This window comes from Lutjanus erythropterus, chromosome 3 (genome assembly GCF_056507025.1).
Source record: "Lutjanus erythropterus isolate fLutEry1 chromosome 3, fLutEry1.hap2, whole genome shotgun sequence".
Classification (NCBI taxonomy): Eukaryota; Metazoa; Chordata; class Actinopteri; order Lutjaniformes; family Lutjanidae; genus Lutjanus; species Lutjanus erythropterus.
In genome coordinates this window covers 37,991,019-38,011,593 of record NC_139319.1, presented here as the reverse complement: position 1 = coordinate 38,011,593, position 20,575 = coordinate 37,991,019, and the positions used below count along the sequence as shown (strand labels likewise).

The following is a 20,575-nucleotide window of genomic DNA, read 5'->3' as shown; positions in this document are numbered from 1 at the left end:
GATTTTCTTGCAGTTAAGAAACGTTGGATCAGTAGGACTTTATGCCACCAGAAACCAACAGCAACGAAAGCCAATAAAACCACAGTGTTTCACCTACACCAGTACATAGTTTAATTGTCTATTTGCCAGTGGTTTTACTACTGCAGGTTTTACTACTTCTTAAATGCCCCCTTTATTACTCCTTGTTGGGCTTAAAATATGAGCTGTCCCATTCAGAATCATAGAAGATTTGAAATTTGTTTCATTTTACATATTTGAACTTTTCATGCATCACTGCATGACCTCAACATTATCAGATGTTATTAAAATTCAGCTTCTTGAACTGAGAAAAGATCATTATACAGTAATGGACATAACAGTCATTACTATTAATTAACTTTCTACATTAACCAAAAGTTAATTTCTATGAAAGACAAAGACAGTGAGATTAAGATCATTACATTTTAATCAATGCAGTGTGACACTGTGACTTTTGCAGCTACATCTCGTAGCAATTAAAGTTTTACACCATAGAAACAATGCATAACAAAAAGAACAGATTTGAAAGAAAAAATTTCCTTGAGTTTCACTTCATCGGACATCCATGAATTGCATACGTGTCGACCAGGTCCTCCATTCCCAAACAGGTACGTCTGTATTCGCTGGTCTGACACTCGGCGGTTGTGGGCCAGTACTCAACCCAGGTCCTCTCACCAAGTGCATACTGGGGCCTGTGAGACATGGGGAGAGCAAAGTGTAAAATGCATGCACGTCTTCATATGGCTATCTATCTTTAACATGTTAGAACACAACATGAAAAAGCACAACTCCCTCCTTCCCATGAAAAACTGTACATTTAATTCCTCTGTCAATAGCAACAGTAACACATAAAGTAAAGCACTGGTTCCCAAACAATGGTATGGGATTTTTGTGACAACTATACATTTCCCTAGGTTTTATTTTTAGGGATCATTGCAGCCTAAAATGCCTGATTTCACAGAAGCTTTTATAAAAAAATTAAATAAAAAAATTGTGACGCATGTTATAATGTTTTTAGGTGATTTTTGCAATGAGCAGTGAAAATCACAAAAAAAAGTTATGAATTTACTATATAAAGTATAGAAAATATAAAACCTTCTATCAAAGCAAACCCAAGTCCCCAGATGATGGGAATCATTAGTGTGTGACAAATCCCACCCACAGTCCTGGAACTCTGCCTCTGATTGGCTAGTACTCGCTGCCTCCGTCTGTTAGGTTGGTTATAGAAGCTATTTTACATGGATATGAATACAGTGCGTGTGACTTGAGATTTAGACTTGCCCTTTGGTATGCCTCGGTCACAAAAAGTTTGAGAATCAGATATAAGAAAGGCAAATTTGATTTAGAAAGCAGTGAAACAGATGGAGACAAGATTATGAAGGGGGTGCAGACACACCACACACTCCGATTAACTAAGAAGAAGCTTACGTTTCATCTTCGACATCTAATTCAATATCTTTGGATGAGCCCATGACAAGGTAGGATTTGCCTTTTTTCATGTCTAAAGCCTTCCTGCAGTGCGGATAACTGAGGAATAAGCGCACTTTATCCAGCGGATTCACATCCTGAGTTCCTGTAAATAAAATGAAGGAGAAGAGAGAGAACATAAATAAAAGGTACAATATGCAACATTTTCCTGCCGTCTGCCTGTATTTCCTCATTTTTCTCATGATGTTGCTGTGCTTGGGATGTTTTACCAACCTAAAACACTGGTATTTGACATCCTGGTCTCTTTCTGGTGCATTTATGAACAGCTTGGACAAATCCTACTGATTCTACTTTTAAGAATTAAATGCATAGCGATAGCAAACTAAGTTACTTGGCTGCAAGTGGTAGTTTCATTTTTAGCGTACAGATCTGCGACTGGTTTCAATATTCTTATCTTACTCTGGCAAGAAAGTGAATTAGCGTATTTCCCAGAATGTTTTCCTTTAAATTGTCAAGAATTTTTCTGTCTGACTGTAAGTGAAATGACAGTGCCAATACATTTTCAGAGAGAGCCAAAAAATTATTATGTCATCTACCCATTTGGGGCACCTTAGGGAGAAAATATCAGTGGGTAGTTCATTTTAGGCAGGTCGAAGATAAATACGTACCTTCTTTGATGGTTTCCAGTACACGCACTTTGTACATGTCAATGGACAATTCTTCGATAAATTCTTCCACTCTCACTTTGTACACTGAAGACAAAGAAGGTACAGATGCGTGAGACCATGCTTACTTATTCTCTCAATGTCTTACTCACAAAAGATACGCAACCATTTTTAGATAAAAGTGCTATATAAATGTGGTCCATTTATACTCTCGTACCAAAATCTATCAGGCTGGTCGGAGTTGTCTCACAGGCCTTAGTTATGCGTTCATCGTTGGTGATGTTGCCCTTCTTCTGCATGCTGCACGACACTAGAAGTAAACAATAGGCCCAAAGTAAATACAACTGATGATATGATGCACCTGTGAATATATGTATGAGTGTGGATGGCTTGTGGATAAAAGCAGCTGTATCACAAGTGAAGTATGTTAGTGACATTTTCTTTAGCTCTGACTGCTCCTGGGATCCAGAGATGGGACGTAACAAAGCACAAATACAAACACAAATAGTTACTGTCCTTTAGTAGAATTTTCAGGTATCTGTACTATACACAAGTATTTATTTTTCTGGTAACTTTTTATATTATAAAGTATTGGTACTCCTTGTATTTTCAAAACAGGCTTGTTAATTTAGTTTTAATATATTTTAGGGGATTTATTGAGTATTTTTACTTTGCATCATAGTGCGCTGCCTTCATAATATCAAGACTCAACTCAACCTAAATGGATGAAACAACTGGGATGCATATTATGCATGACAGACAGACAGATAAAAAAAAAAAAGATGTAGGAAGATGAAAATCAATGTAAAAGACATAACAAGATGTCAGAGATGTAACAAGACAAAAAACTGAGAAGATGTAACAAGATGGTGTAAAAGATGTAACAAGATGTAACAGACAAGAAAGGCTACTTTTTACTTTTATATTTTGAGTACATTTCAGAACCTGGTACTTTTTCACTTTAACTTGAGTAAAGAAGTTGAATCAGGACTTATGCTATAGGACTATAGTTTTTGCTTCCTCTGACAGAGAGTTCTGATAATTATGTTACAATATGCTGATTAACTGTAAACCAAAGTCCACAACCATTGTACCAAATCTGAAGATTAGATATCACATTCATAAGAAGGGGATGGACAGACGAATGGCCCGAAAACATAATGCCTCTAGCCACGGCTGTCACAGGCTAATAATATATAGTACATAATATATAGTAAACAGCAGAATTTTTCTACTTTTTTAACCTACGGAACTTGAAAATAAATCCAACTTGTGCAACTGCAGCAAACGTTGGAAAAGCCACTAGTTTGCATTAACATTCTCACACACCACTGGCTGGACAGATAGCGAGACTCTGCTTACATATCCAGAGATCACGTGACGTGGAGGTGTCTATGGAGGACATGGAGCGCGTGTCAGGGAGAAGCAGCACTGAGCCGCAGGTAGGTTATATATCTGTACAGTGGACTGTATAAAAAAGCCAACACACTCACTGACAGTGCTGCTAAATAAAAGTGGCAGCATGTGATTTCTGAAAGTTTTATTCTTTGGTAGATTTTGTAATTTTCTTGTACTGAAGTTGCAAATGACACATTATCTATCAACTGTGCTACAATGATGTACCACAGTCCTGTTCTTCAAATGTATATCCATATCCAATTGAATGATTCAACATGTGAAGTTAGTACTGTGTTAAGGTGTTAGTCAGTGGTAACAAAAGTATGTTTGCAGCAGAAAGATTGGGTTGACAGTTAAATATCATCCTGTTTACCTTCAGCACATCTGCATACATCATTTTTACAGAGCCCCAGTTTCTCTTTGATTTTCCCCTCTGGATGGTAGAATTTCACACATGATGTCGCTGCAATAAGAAAGAAATACATTTTGTGCTAATTACATTACAGTACATCAGAAAATGTACATTAAATACGTTGGTAATGTAATAATGCCTCATGTTATCTACTTTGACATCTGATGGCAGCAAAGAAAAAATCTTGAAACTCATGGAGACAGCATGTTTTTAAGTGTCTCTGAGACTCACGTTCATAGTACTCATAGACAGACACAGCAGCTGGTTGTAAGAGGTCCGCAGGCATGTCCTGATGGATCCTAAATGAGATCTCCTCTGGACTTGTGTGAGAAACCTGTTGAGAGATGTAAAACAAAGGTGAGACAGGGGACAGAGATAAAGAAATAAATAACAATACAGAGATATACACAGAGGAAAGAGTGATGTCTTACCTTGTCCAGGTAGATGATGAGCGAGCCTCTCTCTGACAGGACTGTGTTCATCTCATATTTTGAAATTGTGCGAGCATGTCCTTTTGACAACTAAATGCAAAAAAACACACATACACTGTCATACATCTTTCTAAACCGTAAAACACGTCTGGTTTCTGCAAACCACTGACTTTTGACTATGCAGGCATGTGTGTATCTGTAAAAGTTCTTACTAATCCCAGGTCGTGTGTGTTAACGGTGAAGCCAGTTAACAAGCCAATATCCAAGATTGTCATAGCTGCATCGCGGTCCGGGTCCTTAAACCTGTACAGAATAATAAAATAAACAAACAGCATGAAGAAGACGACGAGAAAAGAGAGGAAAGCCTTTCATCAAAAGTCAAATATCCTGTAAGATTTCAGAGGTTTTGAATATGGTTTAAGTGTAATCTCTAGCTGCTGAAAACTTTGAAGGGCCAGAACTGAAAAGAAAAGTGAGGATGTTCACAACCATCACTCCAGGTGGGTGCAGAATACGCGAGGTAGCCATGATGTGTATGGATGCATATAAGCACACGTAGTTGAAAACAAGTAGATCTCTGGTCTTAGGATGAAAGATTTGAGGGCATCACTCAGGAAGAAATAATTCATAAATCATTACTGTCGGCAGATGACCTCTGCCATTTCTCTTCCACTGACTTTGACAAGGTTGGCTCCTACTCAGGGTATAAACCGAACCTCAACAAAAGTGAACTTCCCATTAATTCTTCTGCCAAAAATACACCTCATTCATTTTTTCCCATTCAAGCTTATGACATGCACATCTAAATATTTTATCACTAATTTGATATAAGACATTGGGCCTCATGCAAGAACATTTTTGGTATTTGTATCTTAAAATTCTCTTACTTTTTGTGTATGAAAAGACCTCAGATTCAGCAAACACTCATAACTTCAGATAACTGTGTAAATGATGCACCTGTGCGTATTTGAGTGCACGTGCATGAGACTTGTAAATGAGCATAACTGACGCCCCAATCATACCATATACCAGTAAAAGGGAGAACTTTTTGAGTTTGGAATTTGATCTTGCTTTCAGAGATCCATAATGGAAAATCTGTCACTTTAACAGCATCAGCAGTGGAATTAAAGGACCTGCTAAACTGAAGCTAAAGTAAAAAACCTGCTTTTGAAATGTAAGGAGTAGAATGTAGGGATATTTGTGTTAAAATGTAGGGAGCAAAAGTAAAATTGTCAGAAAAATAGTCGGGAAAAAATGGAAGACTTCTTATTTGCTCTGTGACTACTATGGTTTGTGATGTTGTCCCAATAAAACATAATGTAATACCACAGTTTGTTAGAAAATGCTCTTTTACAATCAGTATGACTTCCTTATTGTACTTACAAAACTTCTATTTTCAGCTTGTAGATGTTCTCATCCTGTTTCACTGCAGGAGCAAAACATTTGATAGGTTTAGTTAATATGTTTTTCTCATAACAGAAAAGTACTTGACAGGATGATGGATAGACAGCAGGAAAAACAGATGAACATAAGCAAACAAAACTGACCAACAACAAAGACAAATTACCTGGTTTGACCTCCACTTTCAAATCAAATTTCTGACAGTCGTCATCCTTTGGTTTAAGCAGAGCGTAATACAGTGCCACCAGCTGTCACACAGATAAAAATGCATCTTAATATGTGATAAGCTAATAGGTGTCTATCTTAATAATATAGTCCACACAAGGTTAAAAAAAACAATAAACAACAGATGATATAAAAAAATATTTGACTTACTGTCACTGTTGCTTCTCCTGTGCCCGTAGCAGTCAGTGTTACATTCTGGTTTATGCCATCTGCCTGTTGAAATATACAGGGATCAATAGAGGAAAGATACAGAAAGCAGCAAGGGTAACAACATTAATGAGTCACTGTGTGTGTGTGCGCGTGTGTGTGTGTATACGTGTGTGCGTTCTCACTCTAGATGTTCTCGAGGCGTAGTGGTTTGCCTTTTTGAAGTTAAACTTATCAGCGCCTGCTCTGCCTGCCCACGAGACATCCACATTCAGATTATAATCTGGTTCTTGAGCATTGGCCCAGTATTCAGCTATAGCCTGGTACACCATTATAGTAGCCTGGAGAGACAGAGTGATGGAGAGAAAACAAGTAAAAATAGGTTACGCAAATAGGTGTGTGCAACTGCACTAAAAACAGCTACAGGTACTACGGTCTAGAGGAGTCTATTATGTTACCTGAGTTGATCCGTAGCCTCCGCCCACCTTCTGCTGTCGGTTGAACCATCTGACAACAGGTTTGGCATCTTCAAATGCCTGTATTAATAGAAGGCAAATACATGGTTAAATTTTTTGTGGTTGTTGCAGATATACTTTAGGTTACAACCTGCCAGTTTTCCAAGTCTACTGTGGATCTTCAAAATCAGTTTTCCATTACAGCACCATTAAACCTCAGAAACTTAAAAGTTGCCTGATACAATCACAAAATGTTTGTTTTAGCTTTGGTCAAAGTTGTCTTATTAATGTGTGGTTATAATGTACAGGATGTTCAAATCTGTTCATTGTCTTCATAGCTCAAGTTTTAAGTCTTAAGCCAGGGATATACTTGCTTTTAACTACTCATTCACAATGCATCCATATGCATCATGGCTGTCTCGTGTATCCTGCATCCATTTGGAGTGATGGTTGAAATCAACACTGCACAAATGCAAATGCATGGTTAAATGGCAAGTATGTCTCTGGCCTTAGGGTGCGTTCATACCAAACCTGTTTGATTTAATTAAAGTGAACCCTGGTGCATCTGCTTGGTCAGTGCGGTTCTTCTGGGCTGGTGTGAAAGTCAACCGAACCCTGGTGCAGACCAAACAACCGAGACTGCTTGAAAAATGTGGGTCTCAGTCTGTTTCCAAGTAGATGCTGGTGCAGTTTATTGTTGGTGTGAAAGCAAGCGAATCAACAACATGATTTTATGATGGCAGGTACCTGATTTCACAACTCTTCAGATTCCAACAATTTGTCACCCCCGAGATGCGGATCTTACCCATTAGTGGCTAAAAGTGAAACACCAGGCTTTTCTAGTGACATGAATGTAAACCTGTCCATGGCTGTATAAGACACCCCAGTCTGCTGACACATACATACATATATATATAATTATTATTGTATTATATTATTTATAAATGTGTAAGATTTTACCAAAATTTAAGGCAGTGACATTACAAACAGACACATTGCATTGATTTGATTCAAACCATCTACACTGACAGCATGGATGATGACTCCTTTTCTGCAGAATGACATTCTGGTGAAACATAAGTAGCACATGCTCACCCTAGTCTTGACCAGAGCAAGAAGAGCATAAGCTGTGGCCTCCAGTGTGTATTCATGTCCCTTAGATACTGGCCAATGGGATGCGTCTGAGGAAGAAAGACACAAATTGAGCACATCGTGAGTTAAGACAGGCCACAAAGTAAGGCTCAGCTCACAATCCCACAGCAGCTGGTCTAAAGCAGTCCATATCAGCTGATGGCTCAGCTGACTCCCTCCTTATTTGCCCTCTTCCTATTTTCTCCTGAGATCACAGTTCACCCATATTTCTCAAGATTTCTGACTTTCTGACTTGTCAAACCATTTTTTCCTGTCCATTATTACAGCCTCAGACGGTACAGCATGTATAAGCCCCACATGACTATAAAAGTTTGTTTTCCACCCAAACGACAGTACAGCTACACCAACCCAGATTCCCAGAAAAAAAAATCCTCTTTCTTAAAGCAACTTTTAAAGGAAAAAGTAACACATTTTGTGAAATCTGCCACATCAGTTATAAAATAATGAATAACAGAAAAATGATGAATATTAATTTATGGCAGAGAGTTATGCAAAATCACACCAGGGGGATGAATTATTCTGTAATCTTTACTGAGAATCAAAAGTAAAATTAAAAGTGTTTAACATCAAAATGGCGTTGCAGTGTAGACCTGCCATGGTTAATCTATTAAAATTGATTATCAAATTAATTGCAAACTAGTTTGATAATCAATGAATTGATTTGAGAATTTCTTTGGGAAACACTGATCAATTGTTTTCACCATTTTCTGATATTTTATACCAAATAATCAATTGATTAATCAAGAAAATGACAGAGAGACTGAAAATACTGAAAACAATTGTTAGAGGAAAGATAGGAAAGCTCCACACGTTATTGTCAAAATTGTGCCAGAATTCATTAATCAAATGATTGAGAAAGTGACTGACGGATTAATTGACAATGAAAACAATGGCTGGTATCAGCCCTGCTGCGGTGTACTTATCATGTTTTTATCTTTATTCTTTAAAATGCAAGAAACAAAGTCTCTGAAACTCAAATCTTTTGGTATTGAAATCCTCCCCATTTTTATAGCAAAATGATAGTGTGTGCTGCCAGACCACATTTGCAGATTCAAGTAGGAACATGTTCCTGTTTCAGTCAAAAGTGCCTATAATGCCTATAACAAGCAAATTCAAGTCAAGTCAGTTTTATTTCTACAGTGCCAAATGGTAGGAGAAGTTGTCTGTTGGTGATTTTCAGTTAGAGCAGGTCCAGACTGTTCTCTTTATTATGTTATTTACAAAGACCCAATAATTCCCATCAAGAGCAAGCACTAAAAAAGCTACTCTTAGAACTTCAGAATAGAAGTATCATGGAATATCTGAGCTGAACATATGTACTATTGACTTAAAATCACATTTTAAAACCATCCAGTCTATCCACTGAGTAGACTGCAGAACTGCAGTGTGAAATGGATTCAGATTTAATCGTTGTGGTTCAGTAATGATGCCGGAAGACTTATGTTTTTCTGCAATGGACAATAGATTAAAAAATCAAAGGATAACTGGGAGAACAATAAAACTCTTCTCTTTCATGTAACACTGTGGGGACAGCAAATGGTTTAAATCTTTTGAATTTTATTCTTCGGGGACCATCACTACTTCAAATGTAAATGAGGCATTTGGTGACTGAATTCTACTGTATTTATTTATCTTAAATGTGCCATTATTTCAGGGAGGAAGGAAACTACGAACATTGCGACAAACGGTTGACTGTTGACTTAAACTGATGACTACTGGTTGACTAGGAAAATCTTTGGTTGTGGGCAGCCCTGACACACACACACGCACACACACACACACAGACACACACACACTCCTAGTGCATTCATCTTTTTTTTTAAACAGGCTTGATATACAATGCAAGCTATAATGAAGCCTTTTGTAAAAATAAATTAATCTGTTTATATCATCATCATTAAATGATAACATTGATAAAATTAATGAATCTGGAAACTTTTCACAGATGCCCTGGTGGAGTGCTATGGAACCCTGGGGGTCCCTGGACCCCTGTTTGAGGACCACTGATCTATGTAAATGAGATACAGTTTATAAATGACCTCAAACATGACTTTGGCAGTGATCGTTTGCTCTAATAAAATAGTCATTATTTTTGGATGTGTAGTGTTCCTGAATGTAATGTTCTGTAATGTTCTGTTTGTGAATATTGATGGGAGATTATGTGACGACACCTTGGGAAGCAAATTTGTAGAGGATCCTCCGATTCAGTTTGTTTTCATTGGCTAGGGCATATGACGTCATGGCAACAGCATATGAGTAGGTGAGGTGGGGCAGACGTTGCTCCAGGTAGGTCACTGCTTTGTTTATCTTGGCCGTGAGACTCTGAACAGATAGAAAAGAAAGGAAAATTAGGGAAGAACAGTTGGGTAACAGTAATCCATTTCTTTCAAATATCCTGTTTCCTGTAAAAGGGTTCAACATTACACACTGACCAGGTTTTAGCAGGTCTGAAGCTCAACTGGCTTTGACCACAATGCACCATTTACAGGATACTACATGTGCCTGGCCATGCCTTCATTTTTAGACCTCCCGCCCTACGCTGCACAGACTTGACGCATGTTCATTTGCTATCTTGCAGTCGTGGAAAACACGACAACTTCTTTGTGTCTTGTCACATCTTTTTTTTTTCCATGTTGCTTGTCTCATTATGTCGTTCTGTCTTGTGCATGATATGTACTGATGGATAAACTAAAGAATCGTCTTCTCTACGTGTGATTGTCCCAACAAGTAAAGTATAGATACCTAAAAACTTATTGAAGTACAGTAATGAAACATTTGCACTTTGTTACCTCCCACCTCTGGTAAAAAACAAAGTGGTGATGCTAAACTGTGCAATGATACGAATTTTCAAGATATTGTTGTCATAGAAACAAAACCCACATGCAGCATTTTTTTTTTTTTTTTTTTTTTTTTGTTTTTTTAACTTCACAGATGCTTCATTGCCAGCATGAGAAAAAAGTACTATGTGGACATGGGGCCTTCATTGTCTCAACTCACTGTTTCAAAATTAAGAATTTCAAGTGTTAAACCTGCCCCTGTTGCCACTGTAAAGTGCTTTTTTGATGTGTGAAAAGGGACAGCTTGATAGGATTAGCCATTGTAACTAAGGCTGACGAGCTTATCAAATGGTCAATTGCTTCATAGTTCAGTGCCTCAGTCAGGAAATCAAGAAATAAGGTGAGGGGAAGAGAGAAAAAAATGAATGGAAGTGAGGTACTCACATTAAGAAACCCACTACATATTGTGCGTGACTCCTGCATAGCAATGACGCAGAAGGCCGTCATGGAGGCATCTGAATCTGTGCCTTGCACATCACCCTACACAAGCACACACAGATGATAGTCAACAACATGAGAGTTTTCAATTCGGCTGGTTATTTTTTAATGTTTGCATCATGTTGAAGAACTGATGCCAATGATTTCAGTGCACGCACACGCATTGCATTACTGTACACACGACCAATTTCTGTAAACGAGCCATCTGGTTGCTGTGCGTTGAGAATGAGAAACTTGATGGCATCACAGATGACACTATCTTGTATGTTCACAAAAGGTTTGGCCATGGAAAACACTTTGGCAACATAAGCTGTCAGCCTAGGAGAGGAGAGGAGGGATTTAATAGCATAGTTTAATTTACCACACATCCATAATCAAGATCTAAATTTGGGGAACACATGCAAGTACATGGACATTTGGGTGGCCTCACCAGGTGCTACTTTTGCTGTGGCGAAACACAGCAAAAGATCCTTCATCAGCTTTACGATACCCAAGCTGGTTGCTGTATCCTAGACACAAACAAAACACACAACATTTTGACTGACTGCCATGTAGCTCTCTACTGAATCTTGGCCTTTGAGTCTTGGCCCTCCAGTTTGAGGAATGCTGTTAGATTACAGATTATAGCATCTTTCTAGTTGTTATTCTCAGCAACCCTTGCTTGGACCTCTAGGGCAGGGATTGCTGTTTATCACAGTGACTACTTTTGCATGCACAAAATATTCAGTTCTGTCCTCAGATTCTGAAAAAGACAACGGGCCTCATGTGTGAATGTTTTCTTATTTCTCTTTTATATTTGCTCTTAAACAAAGCTTTGAGAGGAAAATCCTACATGGGATACATGATGCAGGCACTTACAGCAAACCTGTTCATTATCCACTTGAATATGTTAATGAATCGCTTTGATCTTAAATTGGAAATGCAAGGAAACTTGCAATTTGCATCTTGAAATGCTGCAGTAAATCCATGTAAGGGCAGCTTTTAATGAATGCATCCATTTGGGGGCAATCCAGCCTGAAAACAGGTGAAACAGTGGACAGGGACATGTCAGACCTATCACAAAAAACACTCTTAGGAAGAGTGAGTACATGCAGGTGAGGTGGGTTAGATCGTTTTGTCTCCGATCTAATTTGAGGCTCCAGAACAGCACACAGTTTTTGAAGAATCTGTCTCCGTAACCTAACCTATGAGGGGTCTCTTAAATTTTGGTCTTGGTCTCTAAGAATTGGAAAATACGAGAGTATTAATAAATGCCACAAAAGTGCTGTAAGTGTTTGCACTCAAATACTTTTTTCTCGTGCTTTTTGCCTTTTTTTTGATAGGGGCAGCTGAAGAGCAGACAGGAAATGGGGTAGAGAGGAGGGGTGACACCCACCATGGGGTCACAGGCTGGAGTCGAACCAGCAGCTGCTGCAGTGGACCGACAGCTTCAGTACATGGGACGCACGCTCACTAAGACACAGGGGCGCCCCATCTGCACTCACAATTTTAAGATGAAAGTACAAACGGTTCAGGCATAAGGCCCAGTATTCTAACTAAGCAGTTTACATGGCTACTGAAAATTAATATTTTCTATTTAATATTACTATTCCTATTTACATGTACCCATGCATACTCTGATTATGGACACTTTCTTTGCCCCAAAATGGTATTTTTTCAATGATTTCCAGTGGTGGCTGACATTTTCAACCATGCAAACACAGCCTCCCTCTTCATTCGTTTAACCACCTTCTTGAAAAGGTCAGCATTGTGATATTTGGGCATATCCAAAAACCTGTTTGTGTCCAAGTCTTTCATAATGTTTAATAAAGTAGGTATATTTCTCCTTCTGACCAGAAATGTGGGCTTTTCTTTTGTGCATGACTTACAAACTGTAGGCTAGTTGGTTTGTTTCTGAAGCACAGAGCTTACAGGAAGCGGTATGTGTGTCACAAATTGCAGTGAAAAACACAGACTGAGATGCATATTCTGTGCATGCACTGTATACATGTCCATAGAGTATTCTGAAGATTTAAAAAATACCAATGTAGGCCTCACAAGGCTTCATTCAGAATTTGAAAACAGAATATGCTATTTACTTGACCTGTGTCAAATTTAAAATACTGCCAAATTGTCAAATATTGTCAATATTGTCATTATGAATAATAGTGGAAAATTAGTGCACATGTAAATGTAGCCACTGTCTTTTTTGATACCACTTCTGCCAAGTCAGAAAATTTCAAATCACACACAGAGAGCCGTCAATAAGATCTCTGGTATTTGTTGTAGTAAATCATCAGTGTGAGCCTACCAGTCTCCATGTGCTTGATGGCTTTGTCACGTTCATCAAATCCTACAGCTTCCCACTGTTTGGTTTTGTCCAAATATGTGGCAGCAATGACGGGCAGGGTCATGGCTGCCAGGTTCTGCTCTCCACAGCCTGAGGGCTCACTGATTAGTGTTCTCATGGATTGCCCACCAATGGCATTCTTCAGCAGTGAAGACACTTGTTCTCTGCCTACACACACACACACACACACACACACACACACACACACACAGAAAAAACAAAGCTTTAGAGACCAACAGGGGGAAACTTAATAAACAACCATGCAAAGGCCCCCACAACCAGTAAGGTGGGTGTTTCCCAAGAAAAACAATACAAAGTTATACAAATCAGTTCATTCTACAGGCCCTGTATCAATATAACATTATATCTCACCTGTCACATAGATCTCTGTGCTAGTACGTGTGTTTGGAGCCACAGCGCTCCTAGGAATTCCACTGTTAAGAATTTTCACTTGTGTACCACCTAAAGGGAAAAAGTGTGGGCATCAGTTACAAGTGATAAATAGATAATATGACTAAATTACTATATAATTAAGCTATTTAAAGGGTAAACCCACCAGCTGGGTCTAGAGTTACATTCCGAGGAGTTTTAACCAGTACACCTTGAGGCTAGAAAAACAACAGTTAGGACAAACATTAGATATCAACTTTTCATTTTGTTATTTACAGGTTATAGAGCATCAAAGTTTGCATCAAAGTCCTCAAAAAGAAAGAAGAAATCCATTCAGCTTCTTTCCTCAGGCTGTGAGAGTCTTGACTTCATCTTCAACATTCCACAATGACATTTTTTTTTAATGATGTGTAATTTAATTGCTATCATTTATTTACCCATTTGTTGTTCTAGTTTTTTGTGTATGGTTATTGCTTTTTTGAGCGGCACAAATGGAACTCCAACTAACGTGTCATTATACCCTGTGTTGTAAATCAGTCCATAAAGTAAAATAACCTCAAAGTAAAAGTATCTTTCATGCAAAAGGAAACAACGCACATTTAGAAATATTTGTACTTTCCCCATTACTGCATGCTGTATATAAGGAATCACTACAACATGGTACTCTCCCTCCTACTTTAAGACAAGCCTCCATAGGTCTCCTTTTAAAAAAAGATAAGGATCCGGTTCTCTGCAGCTCCTACAGACCTCTCTCGTTAATAAATGTGGATGCTAAGATCCTCGCAAAAGCTTTGGCCTATCGCCTAGAAAATATTGTACCAACTATTGTTTCACCTGAGCAAACTGGATTTGTTAAGGGGCGGCAGCTGTTTTTTAATGTCCGTACTCTTCTAAATATTATCTATTCTAAAACCAACACAGCAACACCTGAAGTAGTGATCTCGGTTGACGCCGAAAAAGCATTCGACAGGGTTGAATGGGATTATTTATTTACTGTACTAAAGAAATTTGGGCTGGGAAATGTGTTCATCTCATGGATACGTCTCCTCTATACATCTCCACAAGCTAGTATTTCTACCAATAACATCCAATCCAGTTTTTTCACTCTCGCCCGTGGTACCAGACAGGGCTGTCCTTTATCTCCCTTACTGTTTGCACTAGCTATAGAGCCCTTGTCAATCTTTCTGAGGTCCTCTTCCATTTTTACTGGGATTTCACGATTGGGCACAGAATTTAAATTATCCCTTTATGCCGATGATTTATTGTTGTATGTTTCAGATCCTGTTCTTTCCATCCCAACAATTTTATCCACTTTTCAGAAATTCGGATCATTCTCAGGTTACAAAGTAAATATCTCTAAAACTGAATGCTACCCTGTCAATGCTTCAGCATTACAGCTCAAACAATCTGACATCCCTTTTAAATTTAGCCCGTCTGGCTTTAAGTATCTAGGGATCAGTGTAACCAGAACACTAAACTCTCTTTTTTCTGCTAATTTCCTGCCTTTAATGTCTAAAATTAAATCTGACCTCCAAAGATGGGGAAGCTTACCTCTCTCATTAATTGGAAGAATTAATGCAGTTAAAATGAACATTTTGCCCAAATTTCTATTTTTGTTCCATTGTCTCCCACTTTTCCTCCCAAAACAGTTCTTTAAGACAATTGATCAAACTATTTCTCACTTCCTATGGTGTGGAAAGGTACCCAGGATCCGCAAATCCACACTTCAGAGATGTAAATTCAACGGTGGATTGTCTCTTCCAAATTTTCAATTGTATTACTGGGCAGCACATATTCACAAGATTTCATTTTGGTTCAAATCAGTTGATCTGCCATGGTGTGATTTGGAGGCGCAGTCATGCGACTCATCCTCCCTAACTGCTTTGCTTACCTCTTCTATTCCATCCAACCTCTCTGGCTTTACAAATAATCAAGTGGTTCACTCCACACTTAAAATTTGGTATCAATTTAGGAGGCACTTCAAATTCAAGTCAGCATCTACCTTAGCTCCTTTATTGAGGAATCATTTATTCCAACCTGCATTTACAGATTCAACTTTTTCTGCATGGCATAATAAGGGCCTGAAATGTTTTAAAGACCTCTACAAGGATGGTATTTTTCGCAGCTTTACAGATTTCTCAAGTGAATTTCATCTCCCACCCTCTCATCTCTTTCGTTACTTCCAAATCAGACACTGTGCTAGCACTTTGTTTCCAGCTTTTCCGTCTTTACCATCAAGTCCGCCGTGGGAGGAGCTTCTAACCCATGACCCACTTCAGAAGTCACTCATCTCCAAAGTTTATAACGAAATCTTGTCTTTTGATTGCTCACCAGTTACCAAAGTCAAGACTGTTTGGGAACAAGAACTGGGTCTACATCTGGGAGATGACTGGTGGGACACTGCTCTTAAGAAAATTTACATTAGCTCAGCCTGTGCTCGTCTCACACTTATACAGTTTAAAGTTTTGTTTAGAGTCCATTATTCCAAAACTCGACTGTCACAAATCTACCCCAGTATCACAGACGTTTGTGACAAATGTCATGCTTCACCTTGCAATTTAACTCATATGTTTTATTCTTGTTCGTTACTTTTTCGTTTCTGGCAGAATTATTTTGATACCATGTCAAAAATACTTTCAATGTCCATAAAAGTCTCCCCCCATGTCGCCATATTCGGGCTCCCAGAAGACCACAACCGGTTTACCTCTAACCAATTAGATATTTTAGCCTTTACTTCTTTACTGGCAAGACGCCATCTTCTCCTTTACTGGAAGTCAACAAAAGCTCCCTCCAGCACTCAGTGGCTCAATGACACCATGTCTTTTCTAAAGCTGGAAAAGATAAGATATTCACTGAAAGGAAATTCTGATAAATTTTATAATAAGTGGCTTCCCTTTTTAACATTCTTTCGTTCTTTGCAGTCTATGCCTCCTGATTGATGGACCCCTACCTCCTTTCCTTCCCCTTTTTTTTTTTTTTTTTTTTTTTTTTTTTTTCCTTTTCTCTTATCTTTATCATTATTATTATTTATTCGTTCTTGTTGATTTTATTTATTTATTTATTTTTTTTTTTTCTCCTCTCTCTCTCTTTTGGCTTCCCTTGTATTCTTGTTTAAACACTTATTACATACAAAAATCCTCAGTTATTTATTTACTTTTATTATTACTTTTTTTTTCTATTTGTACACTGTTTGTTTGCTGCCCTGTCATGTTCCTGTTGGGCCGCAAATATAAAATAAGAAAACATTCTAGGAGGCATATTGAATGTCACGCTTTTCATTCTTCACGATGCACAGTCCTTCTACTGTATCAATATGTTTACATTGTGATTACATTGTGATGCAGATGTGATGTGATACTTAATGTGATTATGTCATTGGTTTTTGTTCTAATGTGCCTTACCTCCTAATAAAAATATTAATAATAGAAATATTTGTCAAACAGGTCCCTCCCATCAACGAACAGATAGCTAGTCATACTTGTAGATGATTGGGGGGCAACTGGGGTGGGCCAATCAATTTTCAGGGGTACCCCCCCTCTGGAAACCCCCGTGCCAATGAGGGGTCTGTAAAATCCTTAATCCCCCCCCCCAAAAAAAAAAGTTGTGCGAGACCATTGGGATCACATTCAGCGAGGGGGTTAACTCTTCATCTTCAAGGGCAGCTGTATGAAGGTACAAAAACACTGTAAATCCAAAGCACAGGACCATCAACTTATCCCAGGGAGCAAATGTAAGCCAGGGTGTTTTTATGGTCATCAAATGGGTGATGCTGCATCGATCTCACGGTGAGCGCTGGTGGATAGTCGAGAGAGAATGTGATGTGTTTTTCATAGAGCACCTACTTGCGTTCATTGAACTACATGTGCTTCTCATTAACCATCTTGGAGTAATCTGCACAAAGATGACCAAGATGTGACGGCCCCTCCGGGTCTCACTTGTGAGGGTTGCTCAGTATCTGAACTCTGGCGTAATACCCCAATACTGTGTGCTCTGTCAGTTTTCAACACCTGTGGAAAGTCGATAGTCAGAATCTCTGGGAAAACTTTTTCCAGGAATGATAAGGCCTGCCTTCAATGCAGCCCTCTGAAAACCCAATAAAATGTAAATTATGCCATTGCTCTCAGTTCTCAGTGTCATCCAGCATTTGTCAGAGGGCTTCAACTTCTGTCGCTGTGGGGTTAGCCGGCTGCATTTCATTAGCCTCCTCTAAGAAGCAAAGACAGCTCTCTACTTAAGTAATACAGTGAGTGATAGCTAGTTTGCTGTTGGTAGCTGTTGTTGTCACCCAGCTAGCCTTTAGTCTCTTAGCATGGGATTTTTCAGGGACTCAGTGAGTGTAGCAAACCCTTTAGCCACTTCGCCAGGGGTGGAGCTATCAACTGGCGTGTCAGAGTCAAGTGCATCATGAAGTAGCAATTTCTTCTGATTAGCTTAGCTTGTGTTAAGCGCATTGTTAGCACTCACTCTTACCCGTACCTATCATCCATGTCACATGACTCCCTAGAAAATGGTTCTAATATGGTTAAAAAAAAGCTCAGAAACGGCTATATAGGAGTGTCTTTCACTTACCACCACCCGCAGCATCTTCTGGACTCCATCAGTGGCTGATGAGGCAGTAATAGCTTTGACCTGAATGGGATGTAGTCCTTCCCTGACTGGCATAATAACGTAAGGTACAGATCGTGTAGTTTGTGGCCCAACATTGACAATCTGTTGAAACCTTCCCTTCTTAAATGCTGAAGTGCACACATGTTCCGGCTCAATAAGATCCACACGCACCTTGAAAATGAGACAAAGATAGAAAAAGAGACTGAGGTATGAGTAAAGACCCAATATAGCGTGGATCATAATCATCAGTTTTCTTTTATGTCACCTAACACAGATGTAGCCCTAATTTGAAGAAATGTGATGACTGCTCCGGTGCTGTGACCAACCGCCTTTTGCGCTCGTCATAGACTGGAGTAATGATTTCATATGTCAGTCCAGTCTCAAAGGCTCTGGCCTGAAACACCAGAGCAGAGTGACACAGACTTACTCTGATAGATTCAAAGCCGTAGTTGTGAAGGATTGCTTTAATTTCTATCTGTTCTCCACGGACAGCAGAGTAGGGAAGTCGGAGATCAATGAAAAAGTCTTTCCGGACAATGACCTCTAATGGTTCTCCAATACAGATTCCTTAAATAGAAGGATACAAAAAACAAATGATGGAACAGAAAGAAAACAAGGTGTGTGTGTGTGTGCATGTGTGTGTGTGTGTGTTGGGGGATGGGGTGCGAGTGGTTTTAACATTTGGGAGGTATTAGTAAAACTCAAGACTCAAGATTTAGTCCTCACCATGATTTCTTGACAGACTAATGCCAGTGAACTCCCAAGTTGTGATTGAGTCTGGCAAAGGAACACGTTTAACCTTTGAGCGTACACTGAAACAAAACAACAACAACAAAAAAGAGAAAATGTTAGCAGTGTAAGTGGTAAAAGGTAGGTCATGCCCGAGATGGACCTACTCTGGAGCGGGGCCAAAGCAAGCCTGACCCACCTTCAAGCGGGCTGCGGTCACATCTTGCTGACCATGGCCAACCTGTGACAACCCTCCTTTCTTCCCCTCAAACAAGCAGCTCATGTCTGTGTCTATAAGTGTCTATGACTGTGTGTACAACTCTCTGTTTTTTAAGACATAGGTCCCTATCTTACACTGATCGAAAGCGCAAGTTGGAAGTGCAAGGGTCAGTGGATTTAATTTATTCAAGATGTGTCCAAATCCACCATTGCTGTCTTGCACCGGGGGCACAGGGGTATCCTGCCCTGCCCCGCGTGCCACCAGCGCACAGCGAAATATGGCTATCAGCTGCACCCAAGTGCCCTTATTAATTCACTGGCGAGTTTTGGCCGAGCATGCAACAAATAAATCAATCGGAAAGTCGGCTCTTATCACTTTCGAGAAGCAGGTTCACCAGGAGCGCAAGTGGTGGCAGCATGATGGTGGATTTACCAGGAGGAAACAAAGAGAAAAGATTTTCAAATGAGGAGACAGAGCCCCCGGTTCAAGAAGTGACAGCGCAAGAGACAGCAGGACGTCTCCAAAGCAGCGTCATGTGAAAATATTTTATTTTACACGAACACCTGCAAAAATCAATACAATAATTGTAAATGTCCTGCAGATATGTAGCTGATTATGTTTTACACTGAAGCACCTTGAAATTGTGTTGTATTTTATAATTAATTATCATCATCATCATTATTATGGTTGAAGAGCAGTTACGCATCTGTCCACACTCCTCCTAACTACTCCTAATCCTCATCTCCTCCTCCCATCCTTGCTCCTCTGTCCTGTTAACACTACTGTGGGTGTAGGAAACAGAATCAGAAAGTGTCTCTGAAGTTTGAAATGCACAAAACTCCTGCCTGTGGCCCATTTGCTGCTTGTCATCTGTTTTTTTTTTTTTTTGGCCGTGTGTGTACTTCTGCCAAATGCGCCGGGTGCTATCTTGTGCTGACAGACCTATTGCACCACAGACTTTGTGCTTCCACCAGGTTTTAGCCAGTCGAATCTTTGCTATGAGCCGTATATAAGTTTTATGAAGTTATTGCTGATAATAACCAGCATCTGAATAGCACAATAATGCGTGACTTAATTGTGAAGAATTTATAGGAAGATCAGTACTTATTTGCCCTTTTACAGCTGCTTGACTCGAGCTAAGCTGCTCGTCATGAGTCGTGAGACACACCTTCAAGCGAGTAGGTTGTAATGGAAATGCAAATCTCTGCTGTGCTGCACTAATGTGCCAAGTCAAACTGAGTCCAGTTAAGCCAGGACACATGCAAGGGAAAGGAGTAAAAGTCTATAATGGA

At 39.2% G+C, this 20,575-nt stretch overlaps 1 protein-coding gene across 1 annotated transcript in view; it reads right to left on the bottom strand.

Moving 5' to 3' along the window:
* Positions 1-427: 427 nt before the first annotated feature.
* LOC146330520 (complement C3-like) overlaps positions 428-20,575 on the bottom strand; it is a 37,777-nt gene continuing 17,629 nt past the window's right edge. The window contains exons 20-43 of the mRNA XM_084716085.1: positions 19,061-19,146; positions 18,762-18,901; positions 18,296-18,505; positions 13,893-13,944; positions 13,709-13,798; positions 13,298-13,504; positions 11,438-11,516; positions 11,166-11,325; positions 10,954-11,049; positions 9,904-10,054; positions 7,676-7,761; positions 6,584-6,661; positions 6,311-6,466; positions 6,129-6,191; positions 5,920-6,001; positions 5,736-5,778; positions 4,565-4,655; positions 4,353-4,442; positions 4,153-4,255; positions 3,883-3,972; positions 2,329-2,421; positions 2,115-2,198; positions 1,447-1,591; positions 428-710 (exon numbers count right to left, since the gene is read on the bottom strand). Of these exons, the coding sequence (XP_084572211.1) occupies positions 566-710; positions 1,447-1,591; positions 2,115-2,198; positions 2,329-2,421; positions 3,883-3,972; positions 4,153-4,255; positions 4,353-4,442; positions 4,565-4,655; positions 5,736-5,778; positions 5,920-6,001; positions 6,129-6,191; positions 6,311-6,466; positions 6,584-6,661; positions 7,676-7,761; positions 9,904-10,054; positions 10,954-11,049; positions 11,166-11,325; positions 11,438-11,516; positions 13,298-13,504; positions 13,709-13,798; positions 13,893-13,944; positions 18,296-18,505; positions 18,762-18,901; positions 19,061-19,146 (2,620 nt within the window). The 3' untranslated portion in view covers positions 428-565. The remainder of the gene's footprint in view (positions 711-1,446; positions 1,592-2,114; positions 2,199-2,328; positions 2,422-3,882; positions 3,973-4,152; positions 4,256-4,352; positions 4,443-4,564; positions 4,656-5,735; positions 5,779-5,919; positions 6,002-6,128; positions 6,192-6,310; positions 6,467-6,583; positions 6,662-7,675; positions 7,762-9,903; positions 10,055-10,953; positions 11,050-11,165; positions 11,326-11,437; positions 11,517-13,297; positions 13,505-13,708; positions 13,799-13,892; positions 13,945-18,295; positions 18,506-18,761; positions 18,902-19,060; positions 19,147-20,575) is intronic.